This window comes from Ovis aries, unplaced genomic scaffold (assembly GCF_016772045.2).
Source record: "Ovis aries strain OAR_USU_Benz2616 breed Rambouillet unplaced genomic scaffold, ARS-UI_Ramb_v3.0 scaffold_134, whole genome shotgun sequence".
In the NCBI taxonomy this organism is placed as follows: domain Eukaryota; kingdom Metazoa; phylum Chordata; class Mammalia; order Artiodactyla; family Bovidae; genus Ovis; species Ovis aries.
Window position 1 is genome coordinate 26,540 of NW_024599802.1, and position 26,992 is coordinate 53,531.

At 41.2% G+C, this 26,992-nt stretch overlaps 1 protein-coding gene across 3 annotated transcripts; it reads right to left on the reverse strand.

Annotated features, from left to right (window-relative positions):
- Positions 1-577: 577 nt before the first annotated feature.
- On the reverse strand, positions 578-26,604 carry LOC101104046 (thiamine transporter 2-like). Of its 3 annotated transcripts, none has more exons than XM_012147634.4 (6): positions 26,505-26,604; positions 10,065-10,216; positions 5,945-6,755; positions 4,183-4,375; positions 2,580-2,721; positions 578-1,802 (listed from the first exon to the last, which is right to left on the reverse strand). In XM_012147634.4, the coding sequence occupies exons 2-6, from the start codon at positions 10,212-10,214 to the stop codon at positions 1,641-1,643; spliced, it is 1,458 nt and encodes a 485-aa protein (XP_012003024.1). In that variant the 5' UTR covers positions 10,215-10,216; positions 26,505-26,604; the 3' UTR covers positions 578-1,640. The 3 variants fall into 3 exon arrangements, with proteins under 3 accessions (XP_012003024.1, XP_004005033.1, XP_042098542.1); XM_004004984.6 differs by having other exon boundaries at positions 20,913-26,604; XM_042242608.2 differs by lacking the exon at positions 26,505-26,604 and adding an exon at positions 11,464-12,412.
- Positions 26,605-26,992: the final 388 nt, after the last annotated feature.

Genomic DNA, 26,992 nt, shown 5'->3' on the forward strand with positions numbered 1-26,992 from the left:
TATACACTTACTTTCTCTACTACTATTTGTTTTTATTTGAGTCTCTTTGATGCCTATCTATAGCCTCCGGAATTGTGACAGTCTTTCCTCCTTCTTTTCAATTTTTTTTTTGTTTGTTTTATGGCATGCTGCACAGCTTGTGGGATCTTAGTTCCCAAATCAGGGGTCAAACCTGGGCCCTCGACAGTGAAAGTGCAGAGACCTAACCACCAGACCCCCAGGGAATTCCCCTTCTTTCCAATTTTTGACTTTTCATTCTTTATCTCACTGTGTTGACTAATATCTTCACTACAATAACCAAGAAGGACAACAGTGGTCATTCTTTCCTTGTTTTTGATATAATTATGTATTAGCTTTCTCCACTAAGTAAGTATGTTGATTTTTGGACTGAATTTTAATTTTTCATCCAGTGACTGAATTTTGAGATTTGGAGAAAATTCTATTGGAAAGACAAATATTGAATCAGCATTCTTTTTTCCCACTGGCAGATTGTTCAATGGGACTGTTGTTGCAGTTTAAAAGGATATGCAAACTCAGACATTTTTCAGCACATTTCATCAAAAAATTAGAAAGGCTCTTTTTTTGCACACATCTATTTTATTTAGCACAATTTCTCCCATCTAAAAATTAGATTTTCTTATTTACAAATACTTCTAGAAATCCCTAAAATGTCTACTTAGGTTTTTCTGTTTTAGGCAGACATCACACTGACATGATATTAAAACACCTCTCTGGAGTCAAGATAGTGAGTGATAAGTGATAGTCACACAATTGTGTCTGAATCTTTGTGACCTCATGGACTGTAGCCTGCCAGGCTCCTCTGTCCATGGGATTCTCCAGGCAAGAATACTGGAGTGGGTTGCCATTTCCGTCTTCAGGAATCATGACAGGAGAAAGTTTATTGCCTCTCCTGGGACCACTGGAAATTGGCATGAATGTCATTCTGTGGCCACACAGGAGTGTCTGAAGCTATTTCTGAGGTAGAGTTTCAACAACAAAGCTCAGCAGAGCACAAAGTGAGAAGTCATCTTGAAAAAAAATTAAGTGGTGATATTAACAAATAATAGCTTGTGAATAATACTGTGTTCTCAGGAGAGAAAAGGAGTCCTTACAAATGGGACCCAGTCTTACAATTTTCCCAGGGAACTGTATGTTTTTAAGAAATATATTTAATGGAAGAAGGACAATGGTTCATGTGACAAAAATGTCCATTGCGTTGCCTATTTTGGTAAAATAAAACAAATATGTAAGAAAGGAACAAGGTCACTTCAGTTAGTAATTTTGTTCACAGCTGGGGAGCATCAACTTAAGGACGACTGGGGATTTTTCATGGTTTGTTTGCATACCATGTGCGTATCCTTGTAAGTGAGCAAAACCAGAATTTTTCAGTCATGGCTGTTCACTGGAGTTCCCCGACGTGGGTTGTTGAATTGGGATGATAGCCCTGGTCAGCTGCATACAGGTCAGGTGGGCACATAGACATCTAGTCCAAAGCTGAAGTTTCCTGGTTTTGAAAATGTTCGTTGGAATCTAGACCTGTGAAGGGTGTTAATATATGACACTCAGTATATATGTGAGTGTGACCAGCAGAGTCCTTGCTCAGAGGCTGCAGTGGTTGACCGAGGTTAGAGCTTTGCTCATTAGACGTTCTTTGGTTCCTCTGGGTGTGGCCTATATTGATTCCGACTTGTAGTAACAGAGTTCTGTACTCTCTTTCGGCATGTGGCTGAGTAGATAATGTATATGCTTCTCATTAGGAAAATGCCAGCAATGGCTGCAAAGTAACTTCCATAAACTAAAAACTAGAGAAAAACAGAGTGAATTAGACACACATGAAATATGGTTGTCCTTAATAATACACAGCAATGCTATTGATCTACTTGGATTATGGGGTTACTGAGACCTAAGATCTTAATGCAGATCTTTTAGATTTGCATAAAACTTCCTTCTCCCCTTTTAGAAGAACCGGGTGTGAAAGGATAAGCAATGCAGTAATTAAGAGTGTGGGCTCTAGAGTCAAGGTTGCTTGGGTTAAATTCTAGCAGATACCACTAATGGTAAAAAACAAAACCACTAAATCCTACTGATGTATGTGTCCATTTTTGGAGCATAGTGCATATGTAGTGTCTCTAGGAATGGATTATAAACACAGGTTATTTTTCACCTGCCTTATCCCCTTTATTTCGGAACCATAAGTAAAACGTGATGCTGGTCTAATTTTAAGTCTCTCAGTGCTCAAGGGAAAAAGGAAGTAGACTCGGTAAGCATGTACTCCTCCCCGCTGGCATCTTAGTAAACCTAGGTCCTAGACTATGGGAAGGAGAGGAGACATAAGGGGGCATGGCGGTGAGCGTCACTTGGTGGGACTTTAGGAGCCAAAGCAAATGCTAACCTATAGTGATTACTGCTCAAAATCTGCTTGATTTTACATTTGGTAATTAAAGGAATGGCTTATTTTAAAATTTCCTAGCCAAGGAATTCAAGACATTAAATACTGGCAGTGGTAAGGCTGAACAAAGCCCTTTCATTCTACGCTCCCCCAATTACATGAATAGGTAAGTGGAAGTATTGCAACCTACCTGAATGCTGATTGGAAGCCCCAGTCCTCCCTGATCTACTACAATTACAGTTATAATGGTCTGAATCACCAGGGCAATGAAGGTATTGATTCCAAACACCAGGGCATAGCGTTCCACACTCAGATTAACAGCGATCTGAAACCTGTCATTCAACACATCATAGCTTGTAAAACATGAACATACATGGGATTCTTATCTTTAAAAGACAGAGACGGAAGAGAAAATGTCTTACTAACAGAACTTTTTGTCTAAATCTCTAGTATAGATAAACAGGCAGAGCAGAGAAAAAAATATATATATATTTACAGGCTGAATTAAAATGTAGTTAAAGGAAATATGGCAAAATTGCTCCTATCCAATTTCATACTTTTGGAAATCAAACCTAAATGTTCTAGTTCTCATAACTTGAGAATATGAGAGGCTATCTGATCTTAGACACTGTTTCACAGTGAATTTTTTATGAAAATAAGCAACATCCAACCTAAGGAATTTTTTGGACAGTTTTTCTTTTTATTGTTGACTTTATCGGCAGTTTTAAAGTTTTGTAGGGGAATTGTTCTTTGGAAAATCCAAACCATGACTGGTGGTATAACTGAGTGAATCTATAACTAACTTCTTTTTTTAAAAAAATAATTATATAGATTTTGAAGTCTTATTACAAAACAATTTTAAAAGGCTGGCAAATATATGATATTTGCAGTTCTTCCTTGGAATGAAGGTAAAAGGCTTTGGGTTCTGAATATTCTTAAAATGAAAAGAAATAATGTTATTCTACCTTCACAAAATACATTAAAAAAAACCTCAAGACATGAGTTTGATACATTAACCTGATTCCATTCAATGAAAAAAAAAAAGAGAGAGAGCATGCCACAAATTTCACCTCTTTCCTATGTTTTTCCTATGTTTCATGACCTTTTCTCAGGGTCTTTATATTTCTGTGTTTTGTCAATTACTTATCAAGCATTTTTCACAGATTAAAACCTAAAACTTCATAAAGCTTTTGGCACTACTTCTTTTATGTGTCTGAAATTCAAATGTTTCTTATCTCTTTCAGTGAAACCAAATCATATTTCCTATACTCAACTTTCTCTGCACTTAAATATGGAACCAAATTCTTTTAATCATTAAAAAAATCCGTGGGATTTATAGTTTCCTATGATTTTTGCATTTACTTTTTTCTCAGTATCCAACTTCTTATGACGGGCTGAGAATATTTTGTTTCATACAAAAGTATATGCCTGGAATTGCTCTAGCAACCAAGTGAAATTAGAGATGAAATCTCAACTTAATCACAAATCAAATTGCATCATACTATGCAAACTGGAAAATTGCTTGAAATAAAAATTGTAACTGACACTGTAACATGCCTTTGGTTTATGACCTTACAAAACATTTTTCCTTGCTGACTAATATTATCAATATTCAATGGGTAAACAATTGAGTGAAAAGATGGCTTAACTGTGCCTAATTTAATATGAAGTAGTCAACACTTAATATTGCATTGGTTAGAATCCTTCCAAAGTTCTCAGTGGAATTACAGGAATACAGAAAAGAGAACATGGCATCGTCTTGGGAGTGGGAAGAAATGCTTAGTAATACTTACACTGCTATGGTGATAAGGAGCATATAGACAGTCTTGAATATCAAATAGCCAGTGTAGCACGCCCATATGTTGGTCGTGTAATGCATGAGAAATAGAGAGCCTGCATTGACAACTGAGAAGATGGCCAGAGCCAGCTCTCCCAGAAGATCCCAGTTGACTTTCACGTAACCCACTGCGAAGGCAGCCAGGGCCCCTACAGAGGAAACATTAAGGAAGATCCAACGTACCCAGTGAAATATTAACATGCTGTCTTAAGAATTCAGGTTTCAGGCAATTCTGAAAGAGGAATATGTTACTTTCACAAATTGTGAAAATAATATGACCCGCCTAAAAGGGGATTTATCCACCTCTCAAGCATGTTTTCCCTTGGCTACTGTCTTTAATTTCTATTCTTTCAAACATTTAGTTGTCACACTTTAAATTAGCATCAACTATATGCCAAACACTGTTCTATGCATCAGAAAGGTTCCAGTGGGACCAGAAAGGTTCCTAATCATCAGAGTGGGGAAAAAGATACATAAACTCAGTTGCTTAATATAACAAGCTCAGGGCAGGGATAGATAAAGATGAAACAATTGTTCTGGCAGTACACCTAGCCTGTTCATGTTTGCCTTTCTTTGTTGTTTTTCTCAGCAATACGTAACAGATATGTTGCACTGGGTAGTAAGTTTCAGTCATTAATACTAATCTTCATCTTTCTTCTAATCCCCATCCCAATGTCTTCAAGATTTGGCTTAATCTACTTCAGGTTTGAGGTGAACAAGTTACAGAATTTAAGAGACTGAGTAATTGACAGAAATTAGGGTTAGTAATTATAGTTCTCTTTAAGGAAGTGAGAGGTATTTATGTTTTGAATTACTGACATTTGATTAACTTTTCCACATGTAATGTAGGCAACAACCATTACTACAAAAGAAATAAAATTACTTTTCTTCTCAGAACTTGAAATGTGGAATAAATAATTTCGGTGAACCAATTCCAAGACTGCCCTGGTTTCTAGGAGTTTAAATATAAGTCTTCTTAAAAGGGAAACAATAGTAAAATGGATGCCACATGAAGTTTCTGAAGTTTTTTTGTAAAGGAGGGTGTGGAAATCTCCTACTTCCTAGAAAATATCTTCAAAGTCTTAGCTGAATTTAAGTTTCTGTTAACCAGGATATAAATATTTATTGCAGAGTGAACTTCAAAGGCAGACTTCTCTCTGATATTAGAATCTTGACTCTCAAATACCTTCCACTTCTGATTTAAATCTCATGAGAAAGCTAATTTTGGAAATGTGTGGTGTAGAACCTGGAATTGCTTAAAGACCGGCACTAGCTAAACCAAATTCTTTATTAACAAAAACCCTTCTGGTGAAAATTTGGAAGTCTTACTATTTCAGTTCATTTTCTTAGATAACAAAACACCTTGTTTATATATTAATACACAATGCCCATTTTCTTTTTGATATTAAGTGAAAGAAAAGAGGGCATTATTAACACTTTTCTTGATGAGGAAACGGAATTTTAGGAATCTGGTAAGAATGGAATCACTTGGTGTTGAATCCTGAACTCTTGAGTTACCTGTAACAAATTAAACAGAAATGTCGTGTCTCTCTTTTTCCCCCATTGCCTTCTATTCCTGAAAACGATTAATATGCCTTCTGAACAGACGTAATTTACCACTGTGGAGAATTTAGCAACTGGAGAAATGAATTTAGTTTGCGGGGGTGGGGGTGGGGTGGGATTGGGCAAGAAAGGAAGACAGATCAATGCTTACTTACCTCCAAAGGTTGCAATAGCTTCTACTGCTCCATTATATACTGAAATCTGGGACGGTGCTTTGTAATCCCACAGGACTTGAACATAGTTCAAAACCTGGTTATAACCTGCTGTGGAAAAAGCCCACCACAGGGACCAGTAAAAAAGATGTTTTGAGGAGTAACACTGCTTCAAATCTTGTAACCACTGCACAAAAACTCTCAGAGCTACATTTCCTGGCTTTGGGTTGGTCACCTGGCCACCATCTGGGTTCCCTGAATCAGTGAACACTTCTTTTCCCACTCGTCTGTGATCCTTTTGAGGTTCTTCTGAGACAGTGTCCATTCCTGGTGGCTTTGGAAGGGCTTCTTGGCTGGGTTTTGCATGAAAAAACATGCTCTTCTTAGGCATGGGTAGGAAAAGTGAGAAGAGGAAGGCCACGGAGACAGAGGCCAAGGTTATGACGTTGAGGTAAAAGTAGGACAGGCCGGCCAGGGATACCAAGAGCTGGGCCAGCGCGGAGGCCACCGTGTAGGCCACCAGCGTGACACTCCTGCAGTAGCCGCTCACCTTCTGGTAGTGCTCCGGGCTGACCACGCTGTAAATGTAGGCATAGTAGGCCACCTCGGTGGCGGTGACCATCCCATAGAAGAATTCCAGTACCTGCATGGTCCTGACTCCTTGGCCAAACAAGAGCAGCAGCCAGCAAATGATGAAGCTAATCCCCTGGAGGATGATGACTGGCTTGTAGCGGACATAATCGGTGAGGATAAAGACTGGGAGCAGTAGCGCCAGGTAAGAGTAGGTCCACACGGGGAAGATCTCATTTGTGAGCTGCAGAGGTGGAAAATGGATTCTGTGACCACAAAACACTGGGAAGTGAGGAGGGTTACCTTTCTCAGACTTGTGTATTACTAAAGTGTTCATCCATGTGGCTTGCCCAATAAAAAACTTTGTATCTAATCAGATAGGGTGCTGTGCTTGCTCAGTTGTGTCTGACTCTTTGTGACCCCCATGGACTGTAGCCCACCAGTTCCTCTGTCTGTGGGGAGTTTCCAGACAAGAATACTGGAGAAGTGTCCCACGCCCTCCTTCCGGGGATCTTCCCAACCCAGGGATTGAACCCAGGTCTCCTGCACTGCAGGCAGATTCTTTACCGTCTGAACCAGCTGGGAAGCCTTAATTAGATAGGGTATCTTCACATGACGAGAAAGCAGAATAGAAAACTGATTTTCAAGGAAACCCTAGGAAAGGAGAACTCCCCCACCCCCTCAAAAACCCACTTTATACCTCTACATGCATTTTACTACAAGAATATATCAGCTTAACGTGCAATCAGAACTTTGTGGGTTAGTTGCCAAGTCACATCTGACTCTTTCAAGACCCTATGGACTGTAGTCCACCAGGCTCTTCTTATCCATGGGATTTCTGAGGCAAGAATAGTGGAGTGGGTTGCCATGTCCTTCTCCAGGGGATCTTCCCGACCCAGGGATCGAACCTGCATCTTCTGTGCTGGCAGGTGGTTTCTTTTCCACTGAGCCACCAGGGAAGCCCAATGTGAACTGCACTAACGGTACGCACACTAGAGTCCAGGCATACCTCATTTTATTGTGTTTTGCAGAAACTAGGCTTTTTACTTTTTGTTCTTTTTATTTATTTTTACAAATTAAAGGTTTGTGGCAACCTGCATTGAGCAAGACTATTGGTGCCATTTTTCCAGCAGCATTTGCTCATTTCATGTCTTTTTTTGTCATATTTTGGTAATTCTTGCAATATTTAAAGCTTTTCCATTGTTATTATGTTTGTTATGGAATCTATGATCAGTGATCCTTGATGTTACTATTGTAATTGTCTTGGCATTTTTTTAGCAATATTTTTCAATTAAGGTATATACTATTTTTTGGCATAAAGCTATTGCATATTTAATAGTCTTCGAGTGAAAGTCATGCTCAGCTGAGACCATTACTTGCTCAGTCATGTCCAACTCTTTGCAACCCCCTGGTCTGTAGCCCACCAGGTTCTTCTGTCCATGGAATTCTCCACCAAGAATACTAGAGTGGGTAATTATTCCCTTCTCCAGGGGATCTTCCTAACCCAGGGATCGAACCCAGGTCTCCTGAATTGCAGGCAGCTTCTCTACTGTCTGAGCCACTAGGGATTAGTACGGTATAAACGTAACTGTTTTATGCACTTGGAAATAAAAAAAAAATTCATGTGACTCACTTTATTGCGTTGTTTGCTTTATTGTGTCTGTAACCAAGCAATGTCTCTGAAGCATGCCTGTAAACTAGTTAAAAATTGTTCAACAGACCTGTGGGCTTTTCAGGCTATTAAGAAAATACTATCCTTGTCTCGCCTGAAGATTAACAACACTTGATAAAGCAGCTACAGTGTTAGAAGAATTCAGCAACCTTTATCTTTGTGTTGATTCACCATTATGGCAAAAAATCTTAGCCCGTGCAAGTCTGAATGAACACACACAGGAAGACAGCAAAGAGCAAATCACCCTGCAGAATTACGATGTGGGAACAAGCAACAAGTTTCGTCTCCTTCCTGGACAAACTGGATGGGCTTCCAACCCCGTTTCTCTTCAATTCTGTTGATTTATCTCTGTTTATTCAATTCTCTGTCTTAGCTTAATACGAGTTGTCTCGTGGATTTAGTCAGAAATGCAGGGGACCTCACTGTTCATTCATAGAAAGCAGTGAAGAAGTTGTCTGGCGCATGGTGGGTACAGGAGCAGGTCAGCCACAGCAGCCTCTCTTCTGTGCCCCTGCTTCCTCCAGCAACCTCAATGGGTTCCCGTGTCAGTGACAATGGGGGAAGTTCAGTGATTTGAAAAGCTAGTGGGACTGGGCTGCGCCTTTCTGCTCTAGCTATTTGTCCACAGCAGCTCCCTGGTGGCTCATACAGTAAAGAATCTGCCTGCAATGCGGGAGACCTGGGTCAGGAAGATTCCCTGGGAAAGGGCATGGCAACCCACCCCAGTACTCTTGCCGGAGAATTCCATGGACAGAGGAGCCTGGCGGGCTACAGTCCATGGGACTGCAAAGAGTCGGCCATGACTGAGTGACTAACACTTTTTCACTGGTCCATAATGGTTGCAGAAGTAGAGGCTTGGGGTTCGCTGGCGGATTCTGGACCTCCATCTGTGGTCTGCTTTGTCTTAAGAGAGTCACGTTCCTGTCTCGGAAACTCTGAAACAGAGCTGCCCCTAAGTGATTTTACAGTGTAGCAGAATAAACTTGCCCTTCTGTCCTTATCGCCTTATCACCAAATAAAACAGCATCAATGACCCTTTCAAGTGAAGCCTCACAATCTGCAGTGTCTTCTTAGCTAGGGCTGGAGAACCAGCCTAGGGTGATTCTCCAACTGGGTCAGGGCACTTCCTTGTAATACTTATATTAAAAAAAAAAAAAGGCGGTGGACCTTTTGAATTAGAGAATTGGAACTTCCAGGGAAGATAAAGCTGGGAGATAAACTGTTAATGTCTCATCTGCTGATAAACAGTTTTTCAAAATTAAGTGTCCTAAGGAAAGGCTTCACTGGTGGCTCAGATGGCGAAGAATCTGCCTGCAGTGCAGGAGACTTGGGTTCAATCCCTGGGTAGGGAAGATCCCCTGGAGAAGGGAATGGCAACCTACTCCAGTATTCTTGCATGGAGAATTCCATGGACAGAGGAGCCTGGTGGGCTACAGTCCATGGGGGAGCAAAGAGTTGGAGACAACTGAGTAACTAACACTCTCAACATTTTCAAAGAAATGCTACACTTAAAAAAATATATTCTGCTTATACCCCAGCAAACTAAAAGTTTATTAGGACTAGATCCTGTGCCTGGCAGTGATTGTATTTTAGGATAAGTGTAACAGAATCAATGAGACTTGACATGTTCCCATGCATTAAGCCTAACTTTAGAACTCTGTAAAAGTGAAAATATTTATTATACATGCAATGTGTTTAGATTTCCCATCTTTGCAAGTGTGAGGAATGAAGAGCGGTTTGAACAGTTCTATAAAATAACAAATACCATGAAAATGGGATTCACTGAGGCCAGTATGTTAATCTTATTTCCAGTTGAAATCTGTCCTTGTGTAAGTCCTGTAAGATTAAACAACATCAAGGTTCATATGGATATTAACTTACCTCTGCACTGGTCAGGTTTTTATCTGGTCCAGATAAATACACCATAAGGAAGGGTTCTGAAGGTCTCATCATGGAGAAAAATCCAAACAGGCAGAGGATCACAGTGGGATAAATCCAAGACTGGCTTTCTGAAGTCTGGAAACAACTCATGGCTGATCAAGCGAAAACAAAACCAAAATGAACTGAGGTTTATTCTTTCTGGCATTCTGGATATCATGAAGAGCTGATTTCTAAATGTTTAATGAGAGGACAAAGTTTCCTCTATCTCAAGCTGACCTAAAAAGGTGAGTGATTAACAACTGCTTTCAAATATTTCTTACGGAAGCCAGTCAACCCTACTTTATCAACAAACTTCTTACTCATTATTGCTGGGAGTAGAGGCCCACTTCATTAGTGCTCTCCATCATAATCCTGGTAACAAGTAGCTACTAATAACGGGTAGGGGCACGGCAACCCACTCCAGTATTCTTGTCTGGAGAATCCCATAGACAGAGGAGCCTGGCGGGCTACAGTCCACAGGGTTAGAAAGAGTCAGACACAACTGAAGTGACTCAGCATGCAATAAAGGGTAAGAGCTTCCCCAAAAGCTCAGTGGTAAAGAATACTCTGTAATGCAAGAGATGTGGGCTTGATCCCTGGGTCAGGAAGATCTCCTAAAGGAGGGCATAGTAACCCACACCAGGATGCTTGCTGAGAGAATCCCACGGACAGAGACACCTGGCAGGCTGCGGTCCATGGGGTCCCAAAGAGTTGGACATGACTGATGCGAATGAACAGGCACGCAATAAAGGGTAAACAATGGGCCAACAGACATGTGAAAGTAAGTAAAACATCAGTTAGTGAATCACTGGTGTACAGGCATACCCCAGAGATATTGCGAGTCTTTTAGACCACCACAGCAAAGCAAATACTACAATAAAGTGAGTCACACACTTTTTGGTTTCCCATTGCATATAAAATTGCGTTTACATTGCACTGTAGTCTATTATCTCTGCAAGAGCATTATATCTAACAAAGCACTGTGCATAACTTCATTAAAAAGTACTTTATTGCCAAAAAAATGCTAACCATCCTTAGAGCCCTTTGTGAATCATAATAATCTTTCTGCCACACTAATATCCAAGATCACTAGTCACAGGTCACCATGACAAACATCATAAAAATGAAAAAGTCTGAAATACTGTGAGAATTACCAAAAGGCGACATAGAGACAGCTCAGCTCAGTTCGGTCGCTCAGTTGCATCCGACTCTTTGCGATCCCATGAACTGCAGCACGCCAGGCCAACCTGTCCATCACCAGCTCCCGGAGTCTACCCAAACCCATGTCCATTGAGTCAGTGATGCCATCCAACCATCTCATCCTCTGTCATCCCCTTCCCCTCCTGCCCTCAATCTTTACCAGCATCTGGGTCTTTTCAAATGAGTCAGTTCTTCGCACCAGCTGGCCAAAGTATTGGAGTTTCAGCTTTAGCATCAGTCCTTCCAATGAACACCCAGGACTGATCTCTTTTAGGGTGGACTGGTTGTATCTCCTTGTAGTCCAAGGGATTCTCAAGAGTCTTCTCCAACACCACAGTTCAAAAGCATCAATTCTTCGGCACTGAGCTTTCTTTATAGTCCAACTCTCACGTCATACATGACCACTGGAAAAACCATAGCCTTGACTAGATGGACTTTTGTTGACAAAGTAACGTCTCTGCTTTTTAATATGCTGTCTAGGTTGGTCATAACTTTCCTTCCAAGGAGTAAGCATCTTTTAATTTCATGGCTGCAATCACCATCTGCAGTGATTTTGGAGCCCAGAAAAATAAAAGTCTGCCACTGTTTCCTCATCTATTTGCCATAAAGTGATGGGATCGGATGCCATGATCTTCGTTTTCTGAATGTTGAGCTTTAAGCCAACTTTTTCATTCTCTTCTTTCACTTTCATCAAGAAGCTCTTTAGTTCTTCTTCACTTTCTGCCATAAGGGTGATATCACTGGCATATCTGAGGTGATTGATATTTCTCCCGGCAATCTTGATTCCAGCTTGTGTTTCTTCCAGCCCAGCGTTTCTCATGATGTACTCTGCATATAAGTTAAATAAGCAGGTTGACAATATACAGCCTTGACGTACTCCTTTTCCTATTTGGAACCAGTCTGTTGTTCCATGTCCAGTTCTAACTGTTGCTTCCTGACCTGCATACAGATTTCTCAAGAGGCAGGTCAGGTGGTCTGGTATTCCTATCTCTTGAAGAATTTTCCACAGTTTATTGTGATCCACACAGTCAAAGGCTTTGGCATAGTCAATAAAGCAGAAATAGATGTTTTTCTTGAACTCTCTTGCTTTTCTGATGATCCAGCGGATGTTGGCAATTTGATCTCTGGTTCCTCTGCCTTTTCTAAAACCAGCTTGAACATCAGGAAGTTCACGGTTCACGTATTGCTGAAGCCTGGCTTGGAGAATTTTGAGCATTTCTTTACTAGCGTGTGAGATGAGTGCAACTGAGGGGTAGTTTGGACACAGAGACAGGAAGCGAGCAAATGATGTTGAGGAAAATGGTGTGGATAGACTTGCTCGAGGCAGGGTTGCCACAAACCTTCTATTTGTAAAAATGCAGAATCTTCAACGTGCAATTAAGTGCAATAAAAGCAAGTCTGTCTGTGCAAGACCTTCTATGAGGTCAAACCTAGAACAGAGATTGACTTGATCAAGGCTTCTATAATCTGCCTAGTACACTTTGCACAGGAACCTCTGACTCTGAAATCTTACTTAATATGCTGAAGGTATTTATTTACACAATTTCTCACCGTCAGACTCTTTCCTTGCTTAGTATTGTGCTTGACACAAAACAGACATCCACATTATTTTTAAGTGTCTATGATCTGGGAATTAATAACTCTTTGGTTAAAAAAATTGAGCTGGTAAAGCTCTGACTTGCCATCTTTTTCACATTTCCCTTCTTTTCCATCCTGGTGTAACTCTGTGTTGTGAAAAGAATGCAGCCATGTCTCAGACTGTTATTCCACGTTTTTTTTATGATGGGCCCCATCTCATCTCTAAGTCTGCAGTTTCACACTGCTCAATGGGGCAGGTAGCTTACTGATCATTCATACGAAGTTCATACTTCTTTTGCCAGCTCACCAATAACATTGCTTGAAATTCAAATTTCAGACAAAAACTCTAGTGAAGGATCTCATCCACCAATGCACAGAAAAACAAGAACAACTAAGCCTTTATCTTATGGCAGCCACATTTGAGAACATCTTGCTTTTTCATGTGGATTACAATGCGTGACAGGAAATTCACTCTCATGCCTTCATAATTTTGCATCAAGTTTTCCTCTGTAAAGGGACATGTATTTTGGTGGTCTTAGCCATGGTTAAGTTCTCCAACATAATTCATAGGAAAGATACTAACCTGCTGTGAGCCTGAAGCGTTTCTTCTGCACTGACCCTCTCTCTGTCTGCTGTCCACTGGGGCACTCTCGGACTGTTGGCTGCTAATGTCTGGCTGTTCTACCCCCACAGTCCTTACTCCCCCATCCCTCCTTCCTCCCATCCCTCGCCCCCTTCTCCAGGTCACCTTGTCAAGCACTTGCCTCACTGCATAGCCCTTCCCTATTCTGGCCAGTTACTGTGACTGTGAACTTGATTAGCATCAGAATCACTGGGGGTTTGGTGAAAATATGGCTTCCTGGACTCCAGCCCTTAAGTGATTCATTCAGTAAGTCTAGTGAGGCCCATGAACCTACATTTATAGGCGCTGAGTGATTCTGATGCCAGAGCCCCAAGGACCCTTGGTCCCTTATCCACGCACTGGGCCGAGTGGCTCCATGCTGCAGGGTTGGGACGGAAGTGGGTAGAAATCAACTAGGGAGCTTTCCCAAACCTACACATAGACCTATTACCCTGAAATTCTTTGCTGGTCCTCTAAGTCCTGGAGCGTACAAGATAGGTGGAAGACAATTTGATGTTTCAGATAAGACTCTCAAACCCTGCCCTACCCACTAACCCCTTGATAGGCACACATAACTCTGCTTGTGACCTATTCTGTCCCATCCAACCTAAACTGCTTGTCCAGTCGTGGCCCCAGAGCGTTCAGCCCTAAGCAAAACACCATGGCTTACGTGAGAGTAGGACCATAAAGAAGGCTGCGCGCCGAAGAACTGATGCTTTCGAACTGTGGTGCTGAAGAAGACTCTTGAGAGTCCCTTGGACTGCAAGGAGATCAAACCAGCCAATCCTAAAGGAAATCAACCCTGAATATTCACTGGAAGGACTGATGCTGAAGCTGAAGCTCCAATAGTTTGGCCACCTGATGCAAAGAGCCAATTCATTGGAAAAGACCCTGATGCTGGGAAAGATCGAAGACAAAGGAGAAGAGGGCAGCAGAGGATGAGATTTTTAGACAGCATCACCAATTCACTGGACATGAATTTGAGCACTATCTCCAGGAGACAGTGAAGGACAGGGAAGCCTGGCGTGCTGCCATCCATGAGGTTGCAGAGTCAGACATAACTGAGCGATTGAACAACTGGCTCCTTCAGCTACCACAGCTATTAATGTATATTTATATATATATGGCTGCCCTGGTGGCTCAGAGGTTAAAGCGTACACATATTTTATTATACATTATATGATACATTTCAATGCATATATTTAAATAACAATTTTAACATATTATATTTTTATCAAATTGTATATTTATATTATATAAAATTGTAATTTATGTATTATACATTATATATATATAAAGTATATACATGGCCCCCAATTTCTCAGACACAGAAACTGAGCCTCCCCAAAGCTCATGGCCACTCAGCTATAAAAGGCTAAAGCTGAGTTCAGGGCTGGGTTTGTTGGTTCCAAGGTTCTATCTTCCTTTTCTCTGATGGGTACTGCTTCCTACTTCCATGGCACCATTTCCACCACCTCCTCATTTCCTTGCCAGCTACCCTGGAAAGCGCTGTTGCTATGAGCTCTAGGATTCCAACCAAACAACCTGGTTATCACTCAGATCCTTGCTCTCCTATTGGAGAAACCTGAGGCTGCTGGTCTCACAATGATTGGAAGTTTTGGTCATGATATTTTTATCTTATCGAGATGCTACCATTTATTGTCATCATGGCTATGACTATGATAATCAAGTTACTTATGCAATTTCTTTGTATAATTTTTACATTTGGAAAATTATTTTAATTTTTTAAACTGAAGTACAGTCACTTAAAACTATTGTGTTTGTTTCAGGTGTACAGCAAAGTGATTCAGTTATATATATTTTTTCTTTTTCAGATTATTTTGTATTATAGATTATTAGAAGATATTGAATATAGCTCTCTGTGGTATACAGTAAATCCCTACTGCTCATCTATTTCATGTATAGTAGTTTTCATCTGTTAATCCCATACTCCTAGTTTGTCCCTCCCTACTTCCCTTTCTCCTTTGGTGACCAGAAGCTTGTTTTCTATGTCTGAGTCTGTTTCTATTTTGTATACCCATTCATTTGTATAATTTTTTAAATTCCACATGTAGGTGGTATCATGCAGCATGGTTTAGTCTGACTTATTTCACCAAGCATAATACTCTCCATTCATGTTGCTGCAGATGGTAGTATTTCTATGGGTAACATTCCATTGCATACATACACACCACATCTTCTTAATTCAATTGTCTGTTGGGCTGCTTCCATGTCTTGGCTATTATAAAGAGTGCCACTCTAAACACTGGGGCGCATGTGTCATTTTGAATTAGTATTTTTATTTTTTCTGGATTATACACCCAGGAATGAAATTGCTGGATCATATGGTAATTCTATTTTTAGTTTTAAAGGATTCTCCATATTGTTTTCCTCCGTGGCTGCCAATTATTTTCACTTTTCTCTGAAAATTTTATGAAGTAGATAAAGGAGGTGGTATTGTCCTTGTTTTATATGTAATGAAACCAAGGGCCAGAGATCTGCACTGGTTTTCATGTTCAACCAACATTGAAACCTGGACTTGGACTTAGTTTTTCTAATTACAAGGTCAGTCATCTTTCCTCTCACACTGTGTTGAGCCTGCCTGGCTATATCCTCAGAATTCCAATTCCAATTTATTTTAGAACGGTGTCTTTCAGATAGTCAGTGTCAAAAAATTCTAGTGAGTTGTCAATAGGATTTAAAAAAAAAGTTTCATAAAAAACATTAAGTATCAAAGTGCACTGCACAGTATGCCTCTTTTTTCCAAAACTTTTTGGATTATTGGTTCATCAATACAGTAGATCCTTGAACCACAGGGGGTTAGGGGGTGCCATCTTTTCACATAGTTGAAAATCAGAGTAGAAGTTATAGTTGGCTTTCTGTGGTCCAACGTTCTACGCTATTCACGATTCTGGATCCATGGATACAACCAAAGAGACTGCGTACTACTGTAGTATTTACGACTGAAAAAAGTCTATGACCAAGCACACCTATGCAGCACAAAACCATGTTGTTCAAGGGTCAGCTTTATGACCAAGACTTTACATTACATTATTGCAGATACAGCCACTGGCTTAGAAGTTGCAGAGGAAAGGAGAGAACTAAATATCTAATCATATCCCTCATAATAAACTCACCTGTCTACGTCATCACAGAACACCTGTTCTGTCTGGGAGGCTCACAGCCTTCATGGCAATGCACCATCCTGAAAAGGCTGTTTTCTTACTACTTTATCCATTTATCATTCCATTTGGACTCCATACAAAATTCTCCTCCTCCTAAAGAGTATTTTAAACTTCCCTTTGCTTCAGTGAATCTAACCTGAGGATATGAATCACGCTGATTTTCTGGGTTGGCAGTTTTGAAAGAATATGCTTATCTTTCCACTTTCTGTGTTTTCAAAATATGACAATCCTTCCAAAAGTTGTTCTTGTGGCAGCAGTTCTCACATATTACTTCCATGCTCCATCACCATTTTTAAAAAGGTATAAAAACACTGCAGCAGGCCATAGGATGAAAGAGGAGGAAAAAAGGAAAAAAAAAAAAGATGGTCTCCAAAGAAAATTCAGCCTATCAGGCTACCATGACTTGAAATCTACAATGAAGACCCTGTAAGTAACAAGGGAGGCTGAATGAATCAACAGAGATTTGGAGCCTGGGACACCCTGGAGTGCTCTTAGGAGGGCGAGCTCCTGCTGACAGGTGAGCTGAGCACTGAACTTCAGCCTTTGGTCACTGCTGAGCCACGGTGGCCCCTGGCAGGTCGACCAGATCTAGTTGTGCCATCTGTACACAAAGGCAGCATATCACACGGGCCCTGGGCATACATTGCCACGTGCACCACTGGGGTGACCAGCCAGCTCTTGGGGCCTTGAACAAGCCCCCAAACCACCAACACCTTTTCGACTGGAAGTGACTCTCCTAAACTACTCTGGGACCTACATGTTCTTTTCTCTTTTTGCTGGCAGGCAGAAAATGATTATATTTCATTAAAATCCACAGCCATCTCACCAGGGTCCCTTCATATTCTACTCTTAAGTCTCCAGTCTCTCATTTGGATCCAGGTCTAGAAGGTCCCTTATTTTTACTGCTGTGTCCCTTTCTCAGGGTATGTGGGGACGGTAACCTTCTTAACACAATCTCTTTGCTGGCATGTCTTATCTGACTTCACTTTGAGGTGCTTATAAATTCTTCTTTATTTCTTGAAAAAAAAAAAAAAATGAAGGTTTACTTGTCTTTCAACTACAAACAGTTGGGCTGGGTGTTTCCATTTGCCTTGGAAAAATTTGTTTCTATGCAATCTCTTACATGTTTTTAGTGTCTTGGTATAGAGTTCAGTTTTTCCTCTTCTCTTTTATTCCAAGAATTGCTGTGTTATTGACATTTTCCGTTTCTACTGTTATTTAACCATATCCTTAAATCTTTCTAACTGCTTTCAAGCAAACATTCTTTTTCATATGAATGTGCATAGCTTTAGTAAATATCTTAGGTATTTCCTGGATTTTATAATATCATCTCTGAAACTCTCAGTTTTCTTATGCAGGCTGCAAAAGAAGTTCATTTGTCATTATAATTCTACAATGTGGGGAAAATGAAACTTTATAAAATGGAAAGCAAACAAAAAAATTGACTCCTTTTCAAAGAGTTGCAAGGTTAACCCAGAACTCACATTTCTTGGTTCTTGACGTCCAGACCCTCCACTTTGCTGTATGCCCTTCAGTTAGTCTTCACTTGTAGACTCACTGTGCGGAACAAACCTTTTCAACATTTGTTCACATAAAAAATTTCATGTATTATTCTTTGTTGCCACAGGGAAACATATTAGGTCTATGACAACTTCATCTAAATTTTAGGCATGGGCAGTGTCCCATTTCCTAATCCAGAGCCTGTGTATATGCATAAAAACTCTTATGACCATAAGTATTTCTAAATATATATTTTCATTTGCATAGAAGTCAGCTATTAAAAAGCAAGAACTGTAGAGACTGGCACACACCAATGGGTTTTCTGGTTCTTTGAGGTCTGGGTAGATTTCCTAGCTAAAAATCTTAATTGATTAGATTCTTCCACCCACTCCCAGAAGATGGAATTCTGCTCACAGCCAGTTTTCAGAGCTGTGGGGTTCCCTGAGGCAGGGGTCATGGTGACCTGATCAAAGACCTTCTCCAAATTTGGTTTTGCAGAAGTTCCCCAGAACATTTACCTGGAGTACAAGGGATAGGTCAGCAGCAAGCAATCATTTTATCAAATCCTCTGCCATGCTTGTTTAGAAGATGCTGCCAGAACTAATTGAGATGCTAGTAATTTAGAGGGAAACTATCTAGAAGCCCCAGTCTCTAGCCCATTCCCATCAAGGGTGCTTGACAAGACAACCAGCATCTGAGAAGGGGACTGGCCTAATTTTCACATTATTCTTCAGAATCTCACACCTATCTCAAACAACACAGCAAGAGACTGGTAATTTAAAAGGATCATGCATCTCACAGCCTCTAAATTCCAAACGGGTTGGGCAACTGGGAAGTAGATGACGTTTGCAAATGGCTTCACTGCCCAAGGCCCTAAGCCTTTGTGAAAACAGAGTTAGGGCCAATATTTGTTACATTTTCCAAAAAATTCAGGCTCCCCTTTTAGATTTTTCAACCCTGCCACACCAAGCCCCTCACCAGACAGAAGCAAATCAAAAATTTAATCACTGAAAACTGAAACATCTGCATTTTGCTGATAGAATATAACAACTAATTATGCCTCTTAATCTATTTACTACTAAAACAGAAGAGAATATAATTTTGAGTAAAACATCCAAATCCAAGTCTGCTTAAGCAAGGCAAGCTGATGCTGGAGGAAGGCCTGGGGAAATGACTCCTGGGAATTGCTTAACTACTAACGCTCTGTTGCAAAATCAAGGTTGGAGAGTGGTTTCACCAGTTTCTAGTGAGAGACTGCATTTTAGCTGTGACTTCATCTTATTTAAAATGCATTAATACTTATCGCTACTTCATTCCATACATAAAAACTAATTTCACATAATAGACTTTAGTACCAGAGAGTACCATTTAGAAGAAAACAGATCTTTATGACCAGAGCTGGTAAATATTTCATTGCAATGACAACAAGAACTAAACTTAAAACAAAAAGAAAGATAAATGGAATTTCATTAAAAAACCATATTTGCTCTTTAAGAGATACCATTTAGAAACCAGAAAGGAAAATCACAGAAAATGCTTCATACCCACTAGAAAGTCTAAGTACAAAAACACTTACATACCAAATGTTTACAAAGATTTAGTGCAGCTGGGTTGAGACAGTTGCTTGGGACAAAGTGAAATGGTACCAACTCTTTGGAAAACCTTTAGGCAATCTATATAAGAAAGTTCATGTGATTCATAATAGTAAAAAAAAAAAAAGGGAAGCAACGGAAATGTCCATTAAAAGGTGAATGAATAAACAATACTGTATATTTAAGCAACTAATACTGATTTTAATCAGCAATACAAAAGAATGAATTATTTGCACAAGTTTGGGTGGATATGGAAAACATGCTGTTCTAAAGAACCAAGACTCAAAGCCATACAGTTTTATTAATACATATAAAGCCCTAAGACAAGCACAACTAATCTGTAGTGATAGAAATTAGGTCAGTAGTTGCATGGGGTAGGAGATGTGGGTGGAGACTAACTGCAGTGGAACACAAGGGAACTTTCTGGAGTGATGAAAAATCTCTACATCTTGATTGCAGTGGTGATTATAAACTTAGATTTGTCAGAATTTATTTGCATTTTATGTATATTTTATTATCTGCCTCAATAAAGATAATTTTTAAAAAAGGAGTGAATCATTAATACATGGACTAAAACAAGTAAATCTCAAATATTATGCTGCCTAAAAAAGTCCAGACACACAAAAACATCCTTATATGATAAATCACTGATTAAAGTCAGGAGGGGCAAGATGTGGGAACTGTCTGTAAAGGCGCATGAGAGAACTTTCTGGGGATAATGAAATATCCTAAATTCTGGTATGCTAGTGTTACATACATGTATGCAATTATAGACACTCAAGCTAAAAATCTATACTTTGTAGATTGCACGTACATTATATTTCAATTAACAGAAACATATCTCTTACCTTCCACTACCCTCCACCCACCATCAAAGCATTTTACTGTGTATGACTCTCCAAAGCCCTGGAACTTTCCTATTGCTGCAACTACTAAGGTTTTCCCAAATTCTACATTGGAGCAGGACCTCAATTTAATCTGAAAATAGAACAGCACCTTTGAAATTGGGTCTGTCCTAGAATATTAGAATGGAAACAGGGCTCATAAATCAAACCCAGGACAGGCCAACAAACTTTGCAAGTCTGACCACATATAGCATCCTAAAAAATAATACAGATAGAGTCAGAGTTACCTGTTCCTTCTGTGCCCTGAACTTATTTCTTCCTAGAACCTAGTCCAATTTCCTGCCTTCAGATCCAGCTTCGGCTCCTTCCTGCCACCAGCTGCTGTGAGTCCCTATCACAATGTCCCTTCCTTTCACTGGAGTCTCAAGTCCTCCTCCTTCAGAACTGAGTTGTCAGGAGCAATGGCTTTATATGCACCAAACCACACCTCCTTCTAATGGTTTCGTACTTTGGAACCCACCCTCTTCCGAAGCCACCCTCTTTGGAATGTTGTTGAATAAGATTGAGATTCAGATTTTTCTAAAACACAGATGACTGGAAGTGAAAGTTACTTGCACAGCTGTATCTGACTCTCTGTGACCCCATGAACTGTATAGCCTGCCAGCTCCTCCGTCCATGAAATTCCCCAGACAAGAATTCTGGCGTGGGTTGCTATTCCCTTCTGCAACAGATGATTAGGGAGGTAAACATATCAAAACACTTTCCTCTGAGTAATATTACTACAGTAATCTAGTTTCTTCAGAATTTTGTCAAAGTGACTTAGAATCGCAGGAAACTTTGAAGTAGCCCTACTACCCATCACGCACTCATAATCCTTCAGGTATCTCCTCCTCCCAAACCAATCAAAACCAAAATCATGGACTCCTCACTGAAATGAAGCATCCACACAACTTCAAAAGGTAATTAGGTCCAGATATTCAATATGCTTCCCAGGTGGCTCAGATGGTAAAGAATCCTCTTGTCAATGCAGGAGACTCAGGTCCCATCCCTGGATTGGGAGGATCCCCTGGAGAAGGAAATGGCAACTCACTCCAGTATTGTTGCCTTGGAAATCCTATGGACAAAGGAGCCTCGGGGACTACAGTCCATGGGGTCCCAAAGAATTGGACACGACTTAGTGACTGAACAACAATAACATTCAATATTCAGGCTCAGATAGTTCTGCTTTTGGTCAAAACCATAGCAAGAGTAGCTACCAGTGACCTTTAAAATACATGCTTCAAGTCTTATTTTATCATATTTGGCATCACTTTTTTAATTTGCAAAAAACATTTGTTGACAAATTGATCATCTCCTCTCAGATTGTTTATTCTCTGTGTATCTATGGTTAGATAAATCTGGTGTCTGATGTACCTGGAGGGATATTCCTATTTAACCATCAAACTGGTGGATGACTTTGATAGAAGTCAACCATCACATCCAGTCACTGAAATGCAGTGCGGTAACTAGTCAAAAATACGGAGTGAGTGGAAGTGGAGGGGAAAGTGGCGTTTCAAGGAAAACGTAGGTATTATTTGAGCTACGTTACAACTCTGTAGTAACTTGGGCTTCCCTGATTGCCGGGAGCCAGTGTGAGGAATCCCGCCCGTGACAAGGTCATGAGGAAGGAAGCTGACAGACGCAAGGCGTGCTCAGACTTCAGGGACCCCTCTGGAAATTCCTAAGCATGTACCCCAACAAAAATCTGCCGGCTTCTGTGCTCTGCTTTTCCACTCTTCTGACATTTTCTGGAAAAAGTCAATTCAGGGCTTTAGTCTTCTGCATTTGAAAGAGTGTTTCAATCCAAATACTCCTCTGATGGCTTTCTAGCCTGCCTGCAGGACTCATACAGCTGCGCGTGTGATTGTTTGAGGCCTCCTGACCGCAGGAGGCACAGGAAGCTTAAAACATCCTAGGAATGTAGGGGCTTCCGAGGAGTCAAAATCTTTAGAATAGGACTGATTAAAGGTTTCATTTGTTGAGTCAATATTTGCTGCCAAATTTTCACATCCTTTATTTGTAGATATAGTTGGTATACAGAAAAACAAGTAGTAGACCTTGTATTAGCAACATTAGATCTTTGAGTTAAGTACCTTCTTTGTTATATCCCACTGCACCTTTGTTCTATAGAGATGTAACGTTAATGCTTTAAGGAGATGTAGATTAAAGAAAAAACACTTCAGGGGAAACAAAATTAACATTCATTAAGGAAGAGAGCCAAAAAGTGTTAACAAGCCTCTTGGCCAGAAGATAATGTAAATCACCTGAGACCTTTTGTATACAAAATGATGTATAGAAAGAGTCTGAGCTGCGAACGCTACATAATTTTGTGTTACCTATTGATCTCTGTGTTTTATCAAAAGTATAAAAGGCCTTCTGAACAATAAAGGATGGGGCCAGGGGCCAGGGGCCAGTTTCTCGGACCAGTTTCTCGAACTAGTCTCTCGGCCTGGTTTCTTGGGGCTCTGGCTCCCCCCGTGTCTTTCTCTCTCTCTCTTTCTTCTTCTCTCCCTTTCCCTCTCTCTGCGCTTTACTTTAATTTCAGGCTGAATCTCCACCTGGGGCGCGGAGGCTCGCCAGGTCTACTTACTTGCCCTGGCTGTTAAGACTCGCACGAAAGGGAGCTTAAGGCGAGGCACCCTTAGATATTCAAGCAGGCGCCGGTGGCCCAATGTAGATGGTGCAAATTCCTTGTCTGGAATTTTATTGGTCTTCCACGTAAACCAAGCTATTCAGCCCTCTTCCTCCACTTAATCTTCTTACTACACTATAGTTTCTTAATCTAATCTTACATTAATAAATAAACAAGTCTTTCCACGCCAACGCCATCCACCCTTCGAATTCCCTGGATCCACCGGGGCTGGACCCCGGCACCTGATGGCTCAGGGGTTTAAGAATCCACCTGCCAATGCAGGAGACATGGGTTTTTTCCCTGGGTTGGTAAGATCCCCTGGAGAAGGAAAAGGCAACCCACTCCAGTATTTTTGCCTGAGAAATCCCATGGACAGAGGAGCCTGGTGGGCCACAGTCCATGGGGTCACAAAGAGTCAGACATGACTGAGCAATTGAGCCCTGAATTGTAATAACTCACAGGCAATGTGAAAGAACTTTTGTCTGTAGACATGAAAATGAGTTCTATCCAAGGAAGACATAGCCTTTTGCCCCTCTCTTCCACGGAAAACCAGGTTTACCTGCATTTCAACATTCCTGATCTATAAATGTACCAATTTCATGGATTCTTCTCTGATCTGGTTCTAACAGCTTTAAGTGGAGTGGAGTCGCTCAGTCGTGTCCCACTCTTTGCGACCCCATAGACTGTAGCCTACCAGGCTCCTCTGTCCATGGGATTTTCCAGGCTGGAGTACTGGAGTGGGGTGCCATTGCCTTCTCCAGGGGATTTCCCGACCCAGGGATCGAACCCAGGTCTCGGTTTCCTTATTAACGAGTTAATAAAACTTTTATTGCATGCATTTATTTTATATCTGTATGACTATTTCTTTCTGAAAATTATCTCTTAATACTTGCTAAGTATTTGCTGTGCCTCCACCCTGTGCACATAACCTCTAATTTACTCCTCTGAATTTAAATGATACGGGACTAGTTGTTAAAACTACCAAAGCAGCTTTAATATTTTGACATCTCACTACAGACTACCCAGCCTTAAGCTTGTTTATTTAATTTCCCCTCTCCCCTAGGTTTGGGTTTGCTGTGACCAGTGTGGTCCCGTGGAGACTTTGGAGTCTGAAGCCCATGTTCCTTCATGCCCCACCCTTGTTTGTAGCATGTACTTAACTTTTCCAAGCCGCCTCTTAAAATGTAATCACATCCACTGCATAAAGTTGCATCAGGAATTGCTCCATCTGGTTCTTGGCCCCTGTGAGGGATTCAGTCCACCTCCCTTCCCATCGCCTTCATACAGGCAAGCATTGCAAATCCAACCAGAATGAACACAGCTGGGCCTGCATAGTTCAGAGACAGTAATTTCAGAAACCTACACAGTAGTTAATTTCACCTAAACTGCTAAGGTAATGTGTGTGTCTCTGGGTGTGTGTGTGCGTGCATGCTTGGTTGCTCTGTTGTATCCCACTCTCTGTGGCCCCATGGACTGTAGCCCACCATGCTCCTCTGTCCATGGAATTTTCTAGGCAAGAATAATGCAGTGGGTTGCCATTTCCTACTCCAGAAGGTTGCCATTTCCTACTCCGGGATGGAACCCATGTCTCTTATGTCTCCCACTAGCTTCCCTGGTGACTCAGACAGTAAAGAATCCACCTGCAATGTAAGAGACCGGGGTTTAATACCTGGGTTGGACCTCAAGGAGGACATGGCAACCCACGCTAGTATTCTTGTCTGGAGAATCCCCATGGACAAAGGAACCTGGTGGGCTGCAGTTCATAGGGCCACAAAGAGTCAGACATGACTCAGAGACTAAGCACAGCGCCACCTGGGAAGACAGCCAAATCAATTCACCTTTAAATATTTACGCTTGAATTGCATTTACCATTACCCAAACTTGAGACACCACTGTTGGTCCATAACCAATAATGACTGAAAGAAACTAGTATTTTTGTCCATTGCAGCTACCACTAAGATAGTCTGAAGAAAAACATACCAGCATACTTCCCAGCTGAACCAGACCACCCCAATAAAGCAAATATTGCAATAAGGAGAGTCACTGGAGCTTTTTGCTTTCCCAGGACATGTAAAAGTTGATGTTTACACTATTTTGTAGTCTATTAAGCATGCAATAGCATTATGTCTAAAAAAATCCCATGTTCATACCTTGATTTACAAATACTTCAGTGTGAAAAAACGTTAACCATCATGTGAGCCTTCAGCAAATAGTGGGAGTAACAGCAAAACCCACAGACCACCGTAACAAATACAATAAGAATTTAAAAAGTTAGAAATACTGCAAAAATTACCAAAAGGGACAGACACAGAAGGGAGCAAATGCTGCTGCAACTATTGTGTGGATAGACTTGCTCGAAGAGGTGAGGCTGCCACAAACCTTCAGTGTGTATAAAAATCTCAACAAAGGGAAGTATGTCTCTATCTGGAAGTTAGGTTTACGGCTCTTTAAAATATTTATCTTAATGAAACACATCTTCTACCTCAGGAGACTCTGATGTCTGCAGACGGAAAACTCTTCTGTGTATTTTTATATTATTTCCATTACCCTTGAAAAATTTTAAGCACTCCACAAGCTCAAACATTTTGCCTATTTACCGCGGCAACAAGGTCTTGATGAGTCATTGTTACACAGGTTATTTGATGAATGGTATCCTTTCCAGAAGTATCATTGTTTAAGTTACGCGTTGCGTTATTTGTTAACTTCAATCAGAGTCGTCTCAACAGGGTCCCAGATCTCCTAACTTCAAAGTTTCCGTTCTTTCCCTCACTAGGACCTCTTCGACATTCATGGATGAGGATTCAGAATTGTGCTTTAAGATTTCTTCACAGTTGAGAATCTGTGACCATGGACGTAACCATGGGGAATGCTGGCCCTGTATCAGAACTCCGGATTTATGTAATCTGTTTTTTCCAGATGGTTGAGAGTAACAATTCTAGCCAAATCTACTTGCGCGCGTCTCAGCACTGTGTTTGTCAGGACTGTGGATGGATCCCAAGGGAGCCGCAGCAGGAAGGAGCTGGCAGCCCGCCAAGGGCTGGGGATGGGCGGGGGAGGTCGCTTGTAAACCAGGCCAGTCTGAACCCGCCCGCGGCAGCGCAGGTGCCCGCCCCCTCACGCTCCCAAAGGTGGGGGAGGGGAGACAAGGCGGCCGAAGGATGAAGGCGTCTGTTTCATCAGTTAATTTACCTCCCAGAGACATCCTTACCTACAGGAGGGGAATTCTGCTCACCAACTCGCTCACAGCCTGGGTTATCAAGCTCGGGGAACCAGCACCCTCGCCAGTCCGGTCCAGTGAACCAGGCTCTAAAGGTAGCGCGGGACCTTGGGCGAGGCGGGGCCGTGGGCGGGGCCGGAGCCGGGGCCGGGCTGGGGCGGGGCCATGGGCGGGGTGGAGCCGGAGCCGGTCCTACTAGGAGTCGGAAGCCCCGCCCCAGCGTTTTGCAAGCGCTCATCACAAGCTTCCAGAACCTTTAAACTGGAGGCCGGAATGCGCCGTTTGTGGGCAGACACCTCTATATGCAGAAAGACCAACTGAAAGTAGTGTATCCATACCCGGTTGATACCCAGTGTGACAGCGCAAGAGACACTGGGAACAGTACCAATCATCTGCTTATAAATATGACATTTCGTGTAAATTTGCAAGGAGATCAAGCTAGTCAATCTGGGAGGAAATCAACCCTGAATAGTCAATGG

Coding starts and splice junctions, on each gene's coding strand:
- LOC101104046 (XM_012147634.4), bottom strand. CDS start 10,214: ATGAGTTGTTTCCAGACTTCAGAAAGCCAGTCTTGGATTTATCCCACT. Junction 2,722..4,182: donor CTCCTTATCACCATAGCAGT/GTAAGTATTACT, acceptor GTTGAATGACAG/GTTTCAGATCGCTGTTAATC. Junction 1,803..2,579: donor GGCTTCCAATCAGCATTCAG/GTAGGTTGCAAT, acceptor GTTTTTCTCTAG/TTTTTAGTTTATGGAAGTTA.